A 20,889-nucleotide genomic window follows, 5' to 3' on the forward strand; every position below is an offset into this window, starting at 1 on the left:
ACATTTTCTTGTAAAATTGCAATTGCATGGCAACAGTAATGGAGATTAAAATATGACAACAATTATAGGAAGGACAAACTATAGTTTTCATTTTTGTGAAACTAATAATTGTACAGGATGATAAAAAAGTCTTTCGAAGGAAACTTAAGTACAGTAAACTCTCGATTATCTGCAGTAATTGGGGACTTGAAAACTGCAGACAAAAATTAATTACAATGTCATATTTAAATTAACTTAACTAATGTTTATAATAAATTCTACTTTAATTATCATAGTACATGTGAAAATTCAGTACTTACAAAAAATACATTACAAAATAATTTCATGTTACATAACACTGCTTTGAAACAAAATACTGTCCTGAACTTGCAATGTTTGTGTTTACTCCACTCATGCCGTAACACGAGATTATTGCTCGACTGTGACTACTCCTGGGTTTTTTAAAAATTCATCAGCAAAAATCAGTGGTAGGAATACGCCACGGATAATCTGCAAAGTGGATGATCAGCTCACTGACAATCAGAAATTTATTGTATCAAGAGTTTACTGTACTTGTTCATCAAGACGAACTGTGGCAAATAAACTGTTAAAATGAGACAACAACCTGTAAAAAATAATTTCTGTGGAAATGAAGGGGAAAACATAATTTTTATTTTAACATTTCTGAAGGCATTTTATGATTTCTTTTACACAATTTATCACAACTGACCAATAAATGAACTTTTTTCTCCTTAAAAAATAAAAAAAAACTACTGCATGATATATGCCAGATAACACAGTGTGCACATATTGGATACATTGTCACATTTTAACTTGCTACAGTTATATAAAATGCTTTCAGTCTTTACAAAAATTACTCTTGTGACATGAGTGAGAGACTTGTGCCAGTGCAAAAGTTGCCAGTAGATGATTCTATCACATACACAAATGCCGATTATTATCCATTTTTCCTGCCGATTTATGTCAGCTATAACATCCAAATTTATAATTTATAAAGAAAAAATTAAAAGTTCATTCTACTATGTGTCAAACCAGTTTTTGCAACTTACATTTTTAATGACCATTTTATGCAAATTTACATGTACTTCTAAAAAACCATTGAAACTGCTCTCACATACTGATTGTACAATAAGGTATCACCATTATTTATACAGATTTTCTTAACTCGATACAAAGACTGCTTTACATTAAACATTACAAAGTACTGGCAGTGAACATTGGCAGTGGATGCAGTAAGACTGATTATTATACATGTCTTCTCCCATTTATAACTGAATTTTTCCTCAATAAATACATGGCAATAGAAATTCATTTTCAGAATAAAATGTTTATTTTTTTCAAAATGATGCTGGAACACACTAAACAAAGAAATAATGAGTTGAAAACTGTAACAATAATAGTGATGCAACTTTATGAAAGATCATCTGCTTGAATCTATAAAATTTTAAATATTGCTTCCAATACTTAAAAGGCTCCATACTGATACAACATTGTTAACATGCTGCTGTTTTCTGTACCAATGCAAAACTTCATCACTTCTTTACATTCTTGCGCGAAGCCTTTATAGGTATCAATTTGCACATCAAGAGTGAGCAAAATGCAACTCTTTGTATCAATAACTAGTCGAAAATATGTCATCAGGGTATTAAACCTGAATAAGAAGCTGTTACGAGAGGACTGTTAAATTATATAGAATATATGGAGCACTGATAAATTCCTGTCAAACTGATCAACATGCTCTAACTGATACAGGCAATAGAAATGTCTGCAATTGATAACAGTTTGAAGGTAAAAATTTGAAGATTTTTATATGTTAGACATAACATTTCCAAAAATGTTACCTGTGCTTTGTGGTATAATTCCTAAGTTTGTTTTGGACAATACAGTGTTTTACACATCTTAATCTCTCTTGCTTTGGAGAGGTGACAGTCAATAAAATTCTGACAATATCACATTAATCTTTCCACCTACATCAACACTGGCTTGTGCATGTACATAGTCTCTCTCTCTCTCTCTCTCTCTCTCTCTCTCTCTCTCTCTCTCTCTCTCTCTCTCTCTCTCCCCCCCCCCCCTCCCTCCCCATACACACAACATTTTTGAGCCAGAGTTCAAAAGGTTATTGATAAATTATATAAAAATGCATGTGTTACTAATCAAAAGTAAGTAGCAATGTAAGAAATTCCTGACACTCAGTTCCAAATTGCTTCTTACACTCTAACACATATCTCAGACACAACCGCAAGTTACAAAATGATTGTAGAAAGATTGTTCAACAATCATTCACTAAAGGAACAAAGTGCTTTCTGCTGCACTTCAAATGCCATCAACAAGACCTTGCAAAGCACTACCTTCCTCTTCCATTGATGAGTCATTTGTTGATGGCACACTTCCAACTGGCATTACAATGTCCACTGTACTTTGCACTAAATGGTGACCTGTGTCACGGGAGGTTCCAGGTATAGGATTATAACTGTTTATCTCATCAACATCCAACATAGTTCCAGTATCAACATTTACACCAGCACTATTGTTACTGCTACCTGCACACTGTAAATCAGTGACATGTTCTTGAACAACATCCTGAAACATTTCTGCCGACTGTGACAAAGCACTTGTTGACGGTGTATCCCGTAGTGAAGAAGCTACTTGTTCAGTCTCCCGTTCATGCTCATACCTTTCGTGTGAAAATCCATGGGCAGAGTTAGGAGCATTATTGTTCATTTGAACTATGTTTGACTGACTATCATTACCATCATCTAAAGTGACAACAGATGGAGCAGCTGCAGATGTAGCAGCTGCAGCACCTTCAGCATCAGTGAAAAGCCCCATAAGATGATTCAAAGTAATACTGTCATCACTCCAGTCTTTGGCACCACTATGCATAGCTTCATATATCCTCTCTTCAACGGTTCCTCGTATCAAAAACCGATGAACCGTAGTTTTCCTGTGATGCAATACAACACAATAATTACTTTTGTTACATCTTTACAATTACACAGTCTGTTCAGTTTAATGTATGCTGTTCTTATAAACATGAAATTGTAAGTGTTGATTAACATAAAGACAACTAACTCACTTTTTTTGCCCGATACGATGCACGCGACCAATAGCTTGCAACTCGTCTGCAGGGTTTAGAATTGGTTCCACCAATAAAACGTGTGTGGCCTCTGTAAGATTAAGACCTTTGGCACCGGAACGGACAGGGAGGAGGAGTGCATCCACTCGTAAATCCTTGTTCTAAATTAAAATAAGTATATTAACTTTTGAATGTACCACAATAATAATAGTTTTGTTTATATATTCTTACCTAACGTATATAGCACATTGGCAGGGAGAAAAAAAGTCAGAGCTACAAGAGAAGATTTTTGAAAGAGTTACATCTTAATATTTGACCATTCTGGAAAATGAAAATTTTGAATAAAAATAACTCTGAAAAATACTACATTTCCAGAAAAAGGACAGTGCTTGCTTTTTTTTTTTTTTAGTAATAATAATAATAATAATAATAATAATAATAATAATAATAATAATAATATGAATGAACGATTTCAAAAATGTTTAGTGAGGTGAAATTTTGATGATCATATGGCTACAGGCACTGTAAAGTATGAATATTTCTTTAAATAAAATGTTTCCATACGAAACATTTACACTAATGTCATCAGCAGATTGTAAATAATAAAATTTAGTGGAATACTGCATGAGTAAGTTGTTGGTAATTTCATGTACACACAATATAATCATTACTAATGAGGAGAGGTCAGGAAAAATATCCACCAAAGAGACAATATAACGTGATATGTAGTTGTGAGGCAGAGCTATGTTTAAGATGGAACAAATTAAAAACAAGGCACTGAGTGTTAGGGTCATTGGACCTGAGAGCTGTAAAACTATAAACCGTCAACAACGTCTTTCCTGTACAAAAGTTCATCACCAGACCCACTATACATTATTATTAACATAATTTCCATTATTCCACGAGTTTCAGAGTTTCCACTGAGTTACAGGTCAGCGGTGCAGATCCAGAGGCAGTCACCTGCCACGTTTGGACATGGGTGTGTGTTGTGGGTGCCAACCATTGTTGAGTGCCTGGACTGTGGCTTTCAAAGAATAAGTAGAGAGAAAATGATTTTGAGTGCAATGATATAACAATGACTTTTACTGAAATGAATTTTAATGTGACAGATTTTCAATTAGCTTTCTTTACATCTTGTACTGGTAGAGGTTATGTATTTTCATGATGATATTAATAAATGGGCAATGAATGTTACTTATAGAACTATCAATAAACTGCTGGTACATCAAAGAGAGATATTAACTCTGCTTGCAATAAAAGCTCAAGTAATCGAGCAAGGTTTGAGAATGGATGCATTGAATGGCTTTAATTTGGAAATGTAGTGCATAACAAGAGTTGAGTAGTAAATCTCTCAACTGGGAATTACAGCTAAAAAGTAATAGGTAGAACTGGACTTTCACAGAGCGACACATGCTGTGAAAGTTCCAGATTTCATCACTGAAGCACTCTTACATATGTACAGTATACCACTGAAAAACTTCCTCATCTCTTACAGCAACTGAAGAATGTATATATTGCACACTAAGCAATAACCCTATTAACTACAGGTCAGTGCTAGAGGAATATTCTATTGGCTGCAGGAATGTGCAGCGAGTGTCATAATGTAATGATGATGGTAAGAGTAAGATTTTCAGGGCCAACAACAGCAAGGTCTTTAGTGCCCATATGGAAACATAATAAGATGAGTGTGGAGAAATATCATAAAATTATTAACTTGAGAACTGTGAAGAGAAATGTAAAGGAAGCTATGAAAAACTTACACACACAGACACACACACACACACACACACACACACACACACAAAGGCAACAATACTCAAAGTGTCGAATCCAGCACTTGGTAAAAGAGGGAAAAAACCGGTAAAAGAATTGAAAGAAGGCAGCAGATACCTGCGGCTGGCTAATCGCTGGAAGAAAAATGTGTGAACCAGCTAGTCTGCAACACGCTAAAATCTCCAGCCAAAACATTTGGGCCAGAGTGCAGACATATCACAAAATTTTAAAAGCTTCACCACATTCGCCTTGTCATGTGATAAAATAGAGGGGTGATCCCCACCTAAATTTGCTTCTGCCCATTTAGCATGAAATAAAATCCACTTAGTTAAAATGTGGCATACTCTGACTTCTACGCCACAGGCATCATAGACAACAGGTTTCTCTCACCGGAGTAAAAAGCCATGTGTCGTGGGACAGTACCCAATGCGGAAGCAGGTCAGAGTGCTCATCTACATCTACATTTATACTCTGCAAACCACAGTGAGGTGCATAGCAGAGGATACGGCCCATTGTACCAGTTATTAGGGTTTATTTCTGTCCCATTCACGTATGGAGAGTGGGAACAATGATTGTTTGAATCATCATTTAAAGATGATTTTTGAAAATTTGTTAATACACTTTCTCGCGACAGTTTACGTCTATCTTCAAGAGTCTTCCAGTTCAGTTCCTTCAGTATCTCTGTGACATTTTCCCATGGATTAAACAAACCTGTGACTATTAGTGCTGCCTTCTCTGTATATGTTCAATATACCCTGGCAGTCCTATCTCGTACAGGTCCCACCCACTTGAGCAAAATTATAGAACCGGCTGCATGAGTTATATATAAGCAATCTCCTTTGTAGATTGATTGCACTTCTCCAGTATTCTACCAATGGTCCGAAGTCTACCACCTGCTTTACCCACAACTGAACCTATGTGATCATTCCATTTCATATCCCTACACCCGGGTATTCGTGTGAGGTGGCCGATTCCAACAGTGAGTCATTGATATTATAGTCATAGGATACTATGTTTTTTCATTTTGTGAAGTGCACAATTTTACATTTCTGAGCATTTAAAGCAAGTTGTCAATCTCTGCACCTCTTGGCAATCTTATCAAGATTTGACTGAATATTTATGCTGCTTCTTTCAGACAGTACTTCATTATAGATAACTGTATCATCTGTAGAAAGCCTAGTCTACTATTAATATTGTCTGCACAGTCATTAATATACAGGGTGATTCAAAAAGAATACCACAACTTTAAAAATGTGTATTTAATGAAAGAAACATAATATAACCTTCTGTTATACATCATTACAAAGAGTATTTAAAAAGGTTTTTTTTTTCACTCAAAAACAAGTTCAGAGATGTTCAATATGGCCCCCTCCAGACACTCGAGCAATATCAACCCGATACTCCAACTCGTTCCACACTCTCTGTAGCATATCAGGCGTAACAGTTTGGATAGCTGCTGTTATTTCTCGTTTCAAATCATCAATGGTGGCTGGGAGAGGTGGCCGAAACACCATATCCTTAACATACCCCCATAAGAAAAAATCGCAGGGGGTAAGATCAGGGCTTCTTGGAGGCCAGTGATGAAGTGCTCTGTCATGGGCTGCCTGGCGGCCGATCCATCGCCTCGGGTAGTTGACGTTCAGGTAGTTACGGACAGATAAGTGCCAATGTGGTGGCGCTCCATCCTGCTGAAATATGAATTGTTGTGCTTCTTGTTCGAGCTGAGGGAACAGCCAATTCTCTAACATCTCCAGATACTGTAGTCCAGTTACAGTAGCACCTTCTCGGCCGTCCAGAACTTTTCCCTTTGCATAAACACCCATTCTCTGTAAACTGTTTATACCAATGTTTAATACACCACCTATCAGGAGGTTTAACACCATACTTCGTTCGAAATGCACGCTGAACAACTGTCGTCGATTCACTTCTGCCGTACTCAATAACACAAAAAGCTTTCTGTTGAGCGGTCGCCATCTTAGCATCAACTGACGCTGACGCCTAGTCAACAGCGCCTCAAGCGAACAAATGTACAACTAAATGAAACTTTATAGCTCCCTTAATTCGCCGACAGATAGTGCTTAGCTCTGCCTTTTGTCGTTGCAGAGTTTTAAATTAAAGTTGTGGTATTCTTTTTGAATCACCCTGTACAACATAAACAGCAAGGGTCTCAACCTACTACCCTGGGGCACACCCAAATTTACTTCTACATCTGATGATGACTCTCCATCCAAGACAACATGATGCAGCCTCCCTACCAAAAAGTCCTTAATCTGGTCACAAATTTCACTTGGTAACCCATATGACGTTACTTTTGACAATAAGTGTAGGTGTGGCTCTGAGTCAAATGCTTTTCAGAAATCAAGAAATATAGCATCTACCTGGATTGCCTTGATCCAAGCCTTTCAGTATGTCATGTGAGAAAAGTGAGAGTTGGGTTTCATATGATCGATGTTTTCGAAATACATGCTGGTTGGTATTGAGGAGGTCATTCTGTTCAAGGTCTGAGTTCAGAGTATGTTCTAAGATTCTACAACAAATTGATGTCACAGGTATTTGATGGTAGTTTTGTGGCTCACTACTACTACCACCTTTCTCGTAGATGGGTGTGAGCTATGCCTTTTTCCAAGAACTGTGTATGGTTTTTTGTTCCTGTCTCATTCACTAGGTACTTGACACTAACATTGGAGCCACTAAAGGCCGATTCCCACTAGGGTTGCCGCGCGTCAAAACCGCGCGTCAGCGGCGTGGTTGCCATGGAAACGGCATCAGCGGCAAGGCGTGGCGGGCTCTGCGTCACGGTTTGCCCATGTCGAACCGCTTCCGCTGCCGCGTGACGAGCTCCAGGTGCGCGCCGCCAATCACAGAACGCGCTGAGCGTGACGTCAGGTACGGCACCCCGGGCCTCACGAACTTCCGCCGAAGCGCTGGCGCGGACGCGACGGCAACTATGAAAAACATATCATCCGATTCCAAGGAAACTATTCGGTAGAAAAATTTGATTCTTGGGCATGTTATAGCCTGATATCTTCTCTCGATGAAGGACCGAATTTCTTTTCGTTATTCGTCGTGGTTACTTGCTGTATCGCATTTACGTAAACCTTTACATGAAATTTTAATGAATGTGCAGAGGTGAAAACGCATTGCGTGGACTTTGCGTACAGTTCATTTTAGGTTATACATTATTGCGTATGAAATTTAGTCAACATATCGAAATTGTTTTTAAAGCTGAGAGCAGATCGATAGCTATCACCGTTCTCGAGATATTGAATGATATGTCGGCGGACGGGCTGTGCCGTGACCGCAGGCGGCTCGCTCGCGACGCGACCGATACTTCGTCCTGCTCGTCATAAACCATGTGGTTGTATCAACCGCAAATTTCGTAAACGTTTCAAGAAATCGAAACGTGTTTTTTTGCAAACGATAACTTGTGAGAAGTCATGTATTTCGTCGCATGATAAATATCCTAAATCTGTTTATCTACCGAGATATGAAAGTAACTACAATTTTTCAGAAGGGATAGATGAATTTTTTTTAAACGGCATTAATAGCATGTCGAATGAGAAGTTAAACCGAAACTAATTTGCTGGTATCTCATAAGATGTAATTTACTAAATATGTAGAGCTATTGATTATTTCCTTTCTTTTTTCTTTATCCAGTGTACTTTACTGATTCAAGACGCGTTTCGCCTTTTACTTTAAGGCATCTTCGGTGGAATCTAGAATGATTCAGTTTTGTTTTGATATGTGATACTTGCAGATTATAAAACAGTTCACATCTTTTTTTACGTGAATGACTGACTACTTACAGTGAATCGAGTTTTTGGCGGACATATACGTTTCCCCTCACCTGGTCACATGCTGGAGGTTGAACTAAAACTTAGATTATGGAACATAAGCACATTTTCATGTTCGCTCTTTTTTCTTCTGTCACTCTAGCAGTAGACGTTTTACTGAAAACTCTGATTTGAAGTCGTAACTACAGTGTGTTCGCCTCATGTCCCTTCCTGTCTGGTTTGTTTATGTACATGTTGCCAAACTGCAGAATTATATGCTGAAAACTAATGTTTGTTTATTTTTGTTCTCCTTATATCTGTATGTGTGTGTGGCTAGCCGGTGATAGTTATAGAAAGTTGAAAGTGAATCCAGTAGTTGTCAGACAGTGGTTGAAAGATTTGGTGTTCAGCTGATTTCAGTTTCGGTTTAAATGTTTTGTGGAGGAGTGCATGGAAGAGTAAATTCACTGCTTACATTAATAGATAAAATAGTAGAATAGTATTTCAACAGATGATTATTATCAGAATAGTATCACCCAACCCCTTTGTCCTCACTCTTTGATGCCCCATAATACGTCCTGTCAACTAACCCCTATTGTGGTCAAAGTTGTGCCGTATTTTCCTCTTCCTCCTCTATTTAATTCCGTACCTCTTCTTTAGTCACACGATCCTCGTATCTAATGTTCAGCATTCTTATGAATCACCACGTTTTGAAAGCGTCTATTGTCTTTTTGACAGAACTGTTCATCATCCACGTTTCACTTATATACAAGGCTGCACTCCACACACATACCTTTGTAAAATAGTATCCAACCATTAGAATTTATATTCGGCATGAACAAATTTTCTTTTTCAGCACGCTTTTCTTGCTATTGACAGTCTTCAGTCAGGTTTGCGTCTGCACCAGGAAATGCCTTACAATTTAAAATCTGGTTTCGAAAACTGTTCCAAATATATATTATTCTTTCGTGATTCTTAAGCAAGGTGCTGGCGATGATTAAATTATGCTCTTTGCGAAATTCTATCAGGTGGCTTCCACTTTCATCCCTTCCACCTAGCCTTTGTGTTCTTACTGTTTCGTGTACCTGCTACCGTATCACATTTTAAATTTTTGTCTCGCTTAACTATCTGAATAATTTCTTTTGTCGTACATTGTTTCAATGTGTTAGGAGATAGTGGACAATCGTGAACGGTAGTCATGAAATCTGTTCATGGTGAAATGAGAAAACATGAATAATGAAATATGTGAAAGAGTACATTGTACAGAAAATGAAAAATTGGTATGTCTTCATCCAACTTCGTCTTTCCTTCATGTAGGTGTAAGATATAGTTAATCAAACGCAGCGCGCATTTCAGTGGGTCCTGCCCCGTACCTCAGTGGCTGTCCGTCATTGGCTACTGCTAACGCCTGCCGCTTCCAGATGGGAACGCCAATTCCGCGAGCCGCCGCGTCAACGCGGAAAACGCTTACCGCTGCCGTTGCCGCACGCCGCGCTGCCGCGCTCTAGTGGGAACCGGCCTTAACAGCCTTTACATACAGCCACAATTTCTTTGGGTTCTGTGAAAGATCACAATATTCTGCTACAGAGGCATCATGCATTGCTTCTTGACAGCCATCAAGTTTCATTCAACATCTCTCTTATCTACAGCCCTATGCTTTGTTTTACACCTATAATGCAGTAATCTTTTTCTTTAGAAGTTTCTTTACAGTGACTGTATACCATGGAGGTTCCCTCCCATTATGAACTTTTCTACTGGGTACATATCTATCCAGTGCATCATCAACTATTCTTTTTAACTTGAGCCAGAGTTCCTTTACATGCTCCTGACCTGTGCTGAAAGTTTCAAATTCCTCATTTATATATTACATTACTGATAATTTATCTAGTTTACTGAACATACATATCTTTCTGCTTATTTTGGTTGTCCTTTGTACTTTGGTAATCATTGTTGCAACAACTGTGTCATGTTCACATCCTCAAAGAGGTCAGGTCTATTTGTTGCCATTAGATCCAATTTATTTCCATAATGAGTGGGGTTCCTAACTAATGGTTCCAGGTAGTTTTCAGAGAAAGCATTTAGCGAAGTTTAACAGGATGTCTTATGATGTCCACTATTAACAAAACCATAGCTTTCCCAATTAATTGTTGGATGATTAAAGTCTCCACTGATGATTACAATATCACGCCTGAACCGTTCTACATTGCGTAACTGCTGCAACAACTGGCCAGCTCACTTCGAATTCCTTGTCTGCCATTCTTTCTTGATGTGTTTGGATCCTGTTTCATGGGTCTGGCTGCAATTCATCATTGCAACTGCAGCACCACAGTCACGATTATAACTGCTGCACCCAGCATTGTGGCATAGCGCCAGGGGTTAGCATGTAAACCTGACCTGTAGAAGGACGTAGGTTAGAATCATGTCAAAAGCAGCAATTGTTTTGTTTCTAAACCTAATCAAATGATTTTAATTATTATTTTTATTCAATTAAATGGTTTCAATGAAACGTTTTTAGTTCTAAATTCTTTGACATGTCATTTTCATTATTCTATTGACTGTATTTGCTATTGTTTTTCTTACTTTTTTTCCCTAATCTGCCTGAGTCGCTTATAACCAAGTGCCAACAAGGATTCTCATCGGCTGTGTAGTCATTGCGAAGATAGTTTCAAGTAACCAATGATAGTGAGAAATTACAGTTTGCATTTAGCACTGAAACTGAATTTCTCTGTCTTCAGTTTGCTCATAGAGGTTACCTTTAACTGCAGTCAACAAAGCCATCATGGTTTTAGTCCTACTGCAGATTGCTGATTGTCATTTTCTCAGATACATCACACATCACGAGATTGTGGTTGGCTTAGGACACAAATTTAAACTCACGGCTACAAAACTAGTAGTCTGCTGCAGTTCAATATTTGGTCACTTAAAATCAGCTGTCGACAGAGCATCTCACATTTCCGACATACCTTTTGGCAGCCAGTTCCAACAATGCTCTGTGTTACACATGAACAGCACTTGTGATTGTGAAGTGGCCCACTGTGTGTGTGTGAGACCTATAATGCAGTGGTAGCCGGCAGCCAATGTGGCCGCAAGTGACACACATCAACCATGAAGTAATTAAGACTATATTCAGATATAAAAAGAATGTGGTGGTGGACCTGAAGTCGGAAGGACTTCACGAGAGAACGGCAATCCCTTGGGCACAGGAAATGTCAGTCTATAGGGAGGTGGTGTCAACAGCAGTAAATAGGAATCCACATGGTAATGGCATCCAGATGGCTGAGAGTGGGTGAAGGAACTGGTTACTTTAATAAGGAGGCTACACACCACTACAACTAACTCCTTGGAACTGCTTAGGTGGGAGTTTTCTTAAAACACATCTTTCACTCCCAAAACCATCCTAGCTCCCAATCTCTACTAGCAACCTGCCCCAGCATCCTAACCGCACTCAGCTTGCACCCAAAGCCTCTTCCTTGCTGTCTTCTCTTTCTTTGTTCCGTCCTTCCCTCCCAATTTGTTTCTCCTCTCACTGTCATTGCATGCTGCACGAAATCACTCCTGCTGGTATCTGCATCGCATTCTCGTCTCACGTGCCTGTTACCTCCACCCCATCCACCATTCTTGAAACCTCTCTCCTGCTGCCCACTTTGCTCTTCCCCTTGCCCACTCCATTGATATGACCCCTCATCCCAGTCCAGCTGCAGAACAGCAGCCCCTTCACTGCCTACTAAGCCAGCATGGTGTAGCTCTGTGTGTGTGTGTGTGTGTGTGTGTGTGTGTGTGTGTGTGTGAGTGAGAGAGAGAGAGAGAGAGAGAGAGAGAGAGAGAGAGAGGGGGGGGGGGGGGAAGGGGCGGCATGGGCACACATGCACACTCCGGCACAAAAAAGGATTCATCCCGAAGTAACAAGCTTTTCAGCCCCATTGATGGGCCTGTCGATGACTCAGTGCCTCTACTGTTTGGCTTGTTACTTTTACTGTTAAAATGTGACCAGTATTTGCGTACTGCAGGACCCTGTCACTAAGCACCATCTTTGTGAAGTGTGTGCCTTTTTCTGAAGGTATGTTATGGTTCCCTGTTGTAAATGCATTATAGGATTCTGGGTTCAATTGGATATTGAGGGCAAAGCGAAGCGAGATATTAATTCTTAAGCATGTCGCGTACTCGATTATAGGGCTCAAAATTAGGAAGATGTACTTTTGAGAGTAAAGAAGAGAGGAATTTTTTCAGCCACAGGATGGGGTAACCCTCATGCAAGAGAGTGGAACTGATTCATACCACAGTAGCAGATTCAAATAAATAAATTAATGAAACTCTCAGGATGAGCCACACAGAGGAATACATAATGAACAAAACTGGTCCACAGGAATTATGGGTGATTTTCAGAACAATGAAACTTATTACTAGAAGCAGAAACAGATGAAAAGGAATACCTAGCTGCAGAAGTACAGAACAGTATATTCTGTAACTGTGTCAATTAATTCATGCAGCACACTGAATAAAGTACGAAGTACTCCTATAGCTGGAGTAATAATTGCAGAAGTACACTGGTTCCTATAGCAACATTGATGATGAGCTGCTTTAGCAGTCCAGCTTGCTGATCTCACTGAATCTGGGAGTTGTGCCACACAGAATTATTTGAAACTAAAATGAATTATGAAAAAAAGGTTTTATAGTTGTAATAAGATGACTTTACTTGAAGTGAGTGTCACATACATACACACGTTGATTTTTTTATGCCGATTGATCCTTTATAATATTTCTTGAAAAGAGGAATAATAGAATGTTGACTTTTTGTTGTACAGCCTTTGTAAATTGTAGAAAATTACTGCATACTATATGACTACGGTTCATCCGATTTGATGTTTTGAAAAAGTTTTTAAAAATGTTTAAGTAAATGTGTTAATAGGATAGAGCACACTGGTCCCTTCTGCCAGCTCCACAGCTCCTATAGTCTCCCCATCCCCTCACACATGGAAAGTAAATAAATATAGGAGACAATAAATGTCAATAATTGCTCGCATAAATTCAGTATGGGCACTGACAATCTGGACATCCTCAAAGAGGTCAGGCCTACATGTTGCCATTAGATCTAATATAATTTCTTCATGAACAGGCTTCTGAACTATCTGTTCCAGGAAGTTTTCAGAGAAAGCATTTACTAATGTTTTTCAGGATGTCTTGCCAAGCCCACCACTTACAAAACTGTAATAGCTCAGCTGATTGTTGGACAATTAAAGTTTCCTCTGATGCTGACAATACGATTGCGTAACTTAATTGTAACTTAGGTACTTGTGAAAGTTTTTGGTAACATGTAGGAGTAAGTCTTGTGATCAACAGAAACATCCAATTACAAGTTCATGCTCAAACTGATACCAAGTCTTGGCCAAACAATCTTGCATGCAGCTTCAATTTCTATCTTGGCAGATTTGAGTTTATTGTTTACTGTGATAAGTACATCATCTCCATTTCCCACTAGCCTATCCTTTCGATATAGGTACACTTAACATCTGTTATTATAGGTTATCTGTCTTGAGCTGACTGCAATGTAATTAAAAAGAGTTACACCAGGCACATTTCACTTTTATTTACAAAGCATCTTCTGTGGCAGTGGTGTTTATTTACATAGTCTGCACCTTCCCCTCTTGCAAGCAGTGGTTGATGTCGACAGGCTTCATTTTACATCTGCAGTTTTTGCAGGAAATGCTCAACAGGTCCACCATCACTCCTCAACAATAGCTGTAGTCGAGGAATAGTGTTGTGAACAGCACTGTAAAGCATGTCCGGAGTTATGGTGAGGCACTGGCGTCGGATGTTGTCTTTCAGCATCCCTAGAGATGTCGGTCGATCACAATACACTTGTGACTTCAGGTAACCCCAAAGCCAATAATCACATGGACTGAGGTCTGGGGACCTGGGAGGCCAAGCATGACGAAAGTGGTGGCTGAGCACACGCACGATCATCACCAAACGACGCGCGCAAGAAGGTAAGATTACACTAATTACAGTGTGAATAGATGCATTTAACTAACAATTCTTGCAGCACACTCAACCTAAATGGAATTGGAATAAGTCCTTACAACAGGTGCTAATAACTGGTATGATGGGACATATCCTCTGCCGTGCTCTTCACTGTGGTTTGCTGAGTATCAATGTACATGTAGGTGACAGGAAAAAAGAAGAATGGTCTGCTCCTGGGTTTATGGCTCTGTTATTGTGGCTAAAATTTTCATCAGAGTGCTTCAAAACCCATGTAACTGTGAACAAAGGGCGAGTTAAAGGTGAGGAAAGAAAGGGAGCTGGAGGGAGGCACTGCAGAAGAGAATCCAATGATCCAGTGTTCAGTGGATGCCCTGTGGAACAAATGATTGTTTCGGGAGTCAGACCCTCTGCATCCACGACGTTCCAAAATTAATGAAAGATGTGCTAACAAGTGTTATCACATTCATTTTATCCAAAATGGCATGAGAAAATGAAGAATTTTGTGAACTAGAGGGATATTAGCTTAAATTGTTAAAAAATGTACATGGACAGAACTCAGCTGGAGGCCTTCTGGGACACAGATTTCATGTCTACCTCTGGGACTGACACGGACAGTTTGCAATGGCACAGTAAACTGTAGATACAAACACAAAACTTGTTTTTGTTCTAGGCTTTGACACAATTTGCTTTTGTTCTACTCTTTCTCAATTCTTTTATACAATTCTTTTGAGACACCTCCGTATATATGCCAATGTGTCACAAGAGGAACAACCGGTGCCACCTGTTAGCAGAGTGAGAAAATTTTTCAAGTGTTGCATCGTCCACGCAATATTGTAAATTTTGTTTTATTTTTCAATGATTATATTTTAGTGGTTATGGTAAATATTTAAATGATATGTGAATAACAAAATATACAAGATGAAAGACTATATTTATTTGTACACATTTTGTTAATAAAAAAGAGTTGCATGCAGTAGGGCAAAGGCATTGTTGTTGAGCAAAGGGTCACACAGTTAATTAGCGTCTGACAGTGTGTATGATCTGCAGTTGTGTGTAATGGCTTTGCTCTGTGAAAGAAATTCGGGTCGTCATAATTAAAGTGGCAATATATGGAGAGGCTGGAGGAAGCCACGCAATGTAACTATAATGCACACTTAGCCCTTGAGTGGGCGTGCCTATGTATCAACAAATAACATTTTCTTGTACCATTTCATTGTTGTTTTATAATTCTGAGCCCATACCTATTCTTTCTTTATTACTTCAGTTAACACACTGATAGTCTGTTCTGTCATACATCCAAGTGAGCAGCAGTAATCTAAAATAAACAGTGAACTAGGTGGGAAAAAATTATGATCCGTGCAGGAAAATAACTCAGTTACGAGCTAGCAGCAAACTACCACAATGAGGCAATTGTCTATAATATAATTAATGATATAATAAGTGGTTGGGTGGGATCCCATGGAACTGCACTGTGTAATGCTTAGAGTGGCTCATTAGTGTGGGGTAATGCCTGTACATGGGAACAGAGTGATATGACGAACGTGGCTCATTAGTGTGGGGTAATGCCTGTACATGGGAACAGAGTGATATGACGAACGTATATTTTGTTATTGTTTAATTAAACAGTGCTTCAGCTCATGTAATGTAAGTTTTAAATAAACTCTGATTTTGCTCACACATGTTTACCTTTGTGGTATAAAGACTTCTGTTCTTTACAAGTGTACAAAATATGCCGCGCACCTGCTCTTGTTATGAGAAATGGTGGACCTGCTTGAGTATTAATATTAATGTAGTGTGCATGAATGAGTGTGTGAATGTTTTTCTGTGGGTCAAAGCAAAGTTCTTATACTAGGTGTGCTGGTAGGTTTTTGTCATCATATGAATCATTCCCAGCATTCTTGCTTCCATCATTTTATTAAGTGGTGGACCCGGGCACAGATCTGATTAAAGGCAATGAGGTGTTCAATTGAGGGATTCTGCTTATGGTGTGGGGAGCCCACCTGTTTTCCCTAATGGCCTCGACAATTTCTGAGGTCCACCAAGGTAATACATTCAGACATGGGGAATCCTGAAGAATAGGGGATCACTAGTCTCAATGATGTTTCCTGTTATGTCTCTCTTTGCTCCACGCATTTGTCTGCTACAGGTGAGTGGTTTCCTTTCCCTTACTGTAAAATAATTGCTCCGTCCAGGAATTTCTATTACAGCCATAATTTATTAGTTGACTTAATTGAATTTTCCTCTGATACAACTAACTAGTTCATTTAATTTTACCCTTAATCTTGAGATATTATGCTGTGAGGATAGCAGATACTTAAAACTGATCAAACTATAACCAAGTGAAAAAAAAGGAAAAAAAATAAGAATTCTGATGATAGGTCAAAATTTTCATGATAACTTCATTATTTCATTGTGATGCCTTCATTAGCTTTAATTTTTTTCAATCTTAGCCTCTTAACTTTTTTATTTTTTTATACTCTACCTATCAAAATGGATGCCACTCTGGCAATTGTGGCAAATGGTACTTAATCATCTTCCTCAGGCCAGATTCTCGTCACCTAATAACTTCCATTCCGAATAATACCCCTATTATGTTACTCATCCCCGACATGAACCATGGACCTTGCTGTTGGTGGGGTGGCTTGTGCACCTCAGCTATAGAGATAGTTGTACCACAGGTTCAACCACAATGGTGGGTTATCTGTTGAGAGGCCAGAAAAACATGTGGTTGCTGTAGAGGAAAAGCAGACTTCAGTAGCTGCAGGGTCAACTGTCTGGATGATTGACTGATCTGGCCTTGTAACATCAACCAAAATGGTCTTGCTGTTCTGGTACTGCTGACAGCTCAAAGCAAGGGGAAACTACACCCATAATTTTTCCTGAGAGTATGCAGCTCTACTGTTTGGGTAAATTATGATAGCATACTCTTGGGTGAAATATTCTGGAGGTAAAATGGTCCCCCATTCGGACCTCTGGGCAGGGATTACTCAGGAGGATGTTGTTATCAGAAGAAACTAAACTGGTGTTCTGTGGATTGGGCATGGAATGTTAGATCCCTTATTTGCACAGGTAGATTAGAAAATTTAAAAAGGGAAATGGAGAGACTGAAGCTAGATATAGTGGGAATCAGTGACAGAAGGGAAAAGTTTTCTGCTCAGGTAAATACAGGGTTATAAATACAAAATCAAATAGGATACTGCAAGTTTAATAATGAAAAAGAAAATAGGAACGTGGGTAGGCAACTATGAACAGCATAGTGAATGCATTACTGTAGCCAAGACAGACAGAAAGCCAACACCTACTACATAAGTACAAGTTTATATGTCAACTAATTCCACAGATGATGAAGAGATTGAAGAAATGTATGACGAGATAAAAGAAATTATTAATATAGTTAAGGGAGACGAAAAATTAACTATGATGGTGGACTGGAATTCAATAATAGGAAACAGAAGGAAAAATAGTAGGTGAATATAGACTGGGGGGAAAGGAATGGAAGACGAAGTCGTTGGGTAGAATTTTGCTCAGAGCCTAATTTAATCATTGCAAACACTGGGTTTAAGAATCATGAAAGATGGTTGTATACATGGGAGAGACCTGGAGTCACCGGAACATTATATAATGGCAACACAGAGATTTTGGGACCAGATTTTAAACTGCAAGACATTTCCAGGGGCAGATGTCGACTCTGACCACAATTTATTTGTTACTGTCAATTAAAGCTGAGGAAATTGCTACAAGGTACGAAATTAATGAGATGGAACCTGGGTAGGTTGAAAGAATCAGAGTTTGCTGAAACCGAGCGAGGTGGCACACTGGTTAGCACACTAGACTCGCATTTGGGAGGACAATGCTTCAATCCTGCATCTGGCCATCCGGATTTAGATTTTCTGTGATTGCCCTAAATCACTCCAGGCAAATTCAGGGATGGTCCCTTTGAAAGGGCATGGCATGGCTGACTTCCTTCCCCATCCTTCCTTAACCCAGTGAGACCGATGACCTCACTGTCTGGTCTCCTCCCCCAAACAACCCACTCCAACCTCCAGAGTTTGCTGACAGTTTCAAAGGGAGTATCAGGAGAAGGCACCAGAGGATCAAATAGATAAAAAGACCTGGCCTAGTATAAATCCTTGCATAACACAGAAGATATTGAATTTAACCAATAAAATGAGAAAATTTAAAAATGCAGCAAACTAAGCAGGTGAAAGGGAATATGAACGTCTAAAAAATGAGACTGACAGGAAGTGCAAAACTGCTAAGCAGGTATGGCTAGAGGACAAATGTACCGATTTAGAAGCATATTTCACTATGGGAAATGTAGATACCGCCTACAGGAAATTTAAAGAGAACTTCGGAGAAAAGAGAAGCAGCTGTATGAATATCAAGAGCTCAGATGGAAAACCAATCCGAAGCAAAGATGGGAAAGTTGAAAGATGGAAGGAATATATGGAGGGTCTATACAAGGGAAATGCAATGTTGTAGAAATGAAAGAGGACGTAGATGAGAATGAGATGAATTTGACAGAGCACTGAAAGACCTAAGGTGAAACAACGCCCTGGAAACAGACAACATTCCATGAGAACTACTGATAGCCTTGGCAGAGTCAGCCATGACAAATTTATTCTATCTGGTGTGCAAGGTGTAGGAGGCAGGCAAAATACCCTCAGACTTTGAGAAGAATGTAATAATTACAATTACAAAGAAAGCAAGTAGTGACAAGTGTGAAAATTACGAAAATACCAGTTTAATAAGTCATGGCTGCAAAACATTAACACAAATTTTTTATGGAAAAATGGAAAAGCTGGTAGAAGCTGTCCTCAGGAAAGATCAGTTGGGGTTTTGGAGAAATGTTGGAAAATGAGACACAATACTGACCCTACAACTTACCTTAGAAGATAGGTTAAGTAAAGGAAAACCTACATTTATAGCATTGTGGACTTAGAGAAAGTTTGTGACAATGTTGACTGACTCTCTTTGAAATGTTGAAGGTAGCAGGGACAAAATATGGGGAACAAAAGGCTATTTACAAATTGTATAGAAATGAGATGGCAGTTATAAGTGTGGTGTCACCGCCAGACACCACACTTGCTAGGTGGTAGCTTTAAATCGGCCGCGGTCCATTAGTACATGTCGGACCCGCGTGTCGCCACTGTCAGTAATTGCAGACCGAGCGCCACCACACGGCAGGTCTAGAGAGACGTACTAGGACTCGCCCCAGTTGTACGACGACTTTGCTAGCGACTACACTGACGAAGCCTTTCTCTCATTTGCCGAGAGACAGTTAGAGTAGCCTTCAGCTAAGTCCATGGCTACGACCTAGCAAGGCACCATTAGCCTTACAGTGCTTGTATCTAAAGAGTCTCATTTGTATCGTCAAGAGCGATGTACCACAATGATGGATTAAAGTTAAGTATTACAGCAGCTACGTACTTTTCTTTATAGCATTCATTATGTATCCTGTTTCAGACCTCACGCCAGCCGGCGTGTGTAACGCGTGCATTTCGGCTACTTCCGAGTGGCGTGGCTGTCTTGATACGCCACAACAATAAGAGTTGAGGGAAACAAATGGGAAGTAGTGGTTGAGAAGGGAGTGAGACAGCACTGTAGCCTATCCCCCACATTATTCAATCTTTACACTGAGCAAACAGTACAGGGAATGAAAGACAGATTTCTAGTACGGCACGAATTACAGTACAGGGAAAAGAAATAAAAACTCTTGAGTTTTGCCTATGACATTGTAATTCTGTCAGAGACAGCAAAGAACTTGGACAGGTAGTTAAATGGCATAGACAGTGTCTTGAAAGGAGGACATAAGATAAACAACAACAAAAGCAAGACAAGAATAATGGAATGTTGTAGAATTAAATCAGATGATGCTGAGGGAATTAGACTAGGAAATTAGACTCTGAAAGTAATAGACAAGTTTTGCTATTTGGGTAGCAAAATAACTAATGATGGCCAAAGTAGAGAGGACATAAAATGCAGACTGGCAATGACAAGAAAATTGTTTTTAAAGGAGAGAAATTTGTTAACAGTGAATATAGATTTAAGTATTAGGTAGATTTTTCTGAAGGTATTTGTATGGAGTGTAGCAATGTGGATATTAAATAGTTTAGACAAGAAGAGAATAAAAGTTTTTGAAATGTGGTGCTGCAAGAGAATACAGAAGATTAGGTGGGTATATCACATAACGAATGAGGAGATACTGAATTAAATTAATGAGAATAGAAATTTCTGGCACAACCTAATTAGATGGGATCTGCTGGTAAGACACATTCTGAGACATTA

General features: G+C 39.1%; 1 protein-coding gene across 1 annotated transcript in view; it reads right to left on the reverse strand.

Annotated features, from left to right (window-relative positions):
- Nucleotides 1-448: 448 nt before the first annotated feature.
- The window catches only part of LOC126094617 (E3 ubiquitin-protein ligase SHPRH), a 275,624-nt gene continuing 255,183 nt past the window's right edge, over nt 449-20,889 (reverse strand). Inside the window, exons 22-23 of the mRNA XM_049909097.1 lie at nt 3,077-3,237; nt 449-2,944 (exon numbers count right to left, since the gene is read on the reverse strand). Coding sequence (XP_049765054.1) covers nt 2,314-2,944; nt 3,077-3,237 — 792 coding nt within the window. The 3' untranslated portion in view covers nt 449-2,313. The remainder of the gene's footprint in view (nt 2,945-3,076; nt 3,238-20,889) is intronic.

Source organism: Schistocerca cancellata, chromosome 8 (assembly GCF_023864275.1).
Source record: "Schistocerca cancellata isolate TAMUIC-IGC-003103 chromosome 8, iqSchCanc2.1, whole genome shotgun sequence".
Taxonomy (NCBI): Eukaryota; Metazoa; Arthropoda; class Insecta; order Orthoptera; family Acrididae; genus Schistocerca; species Schistocerca cancellata.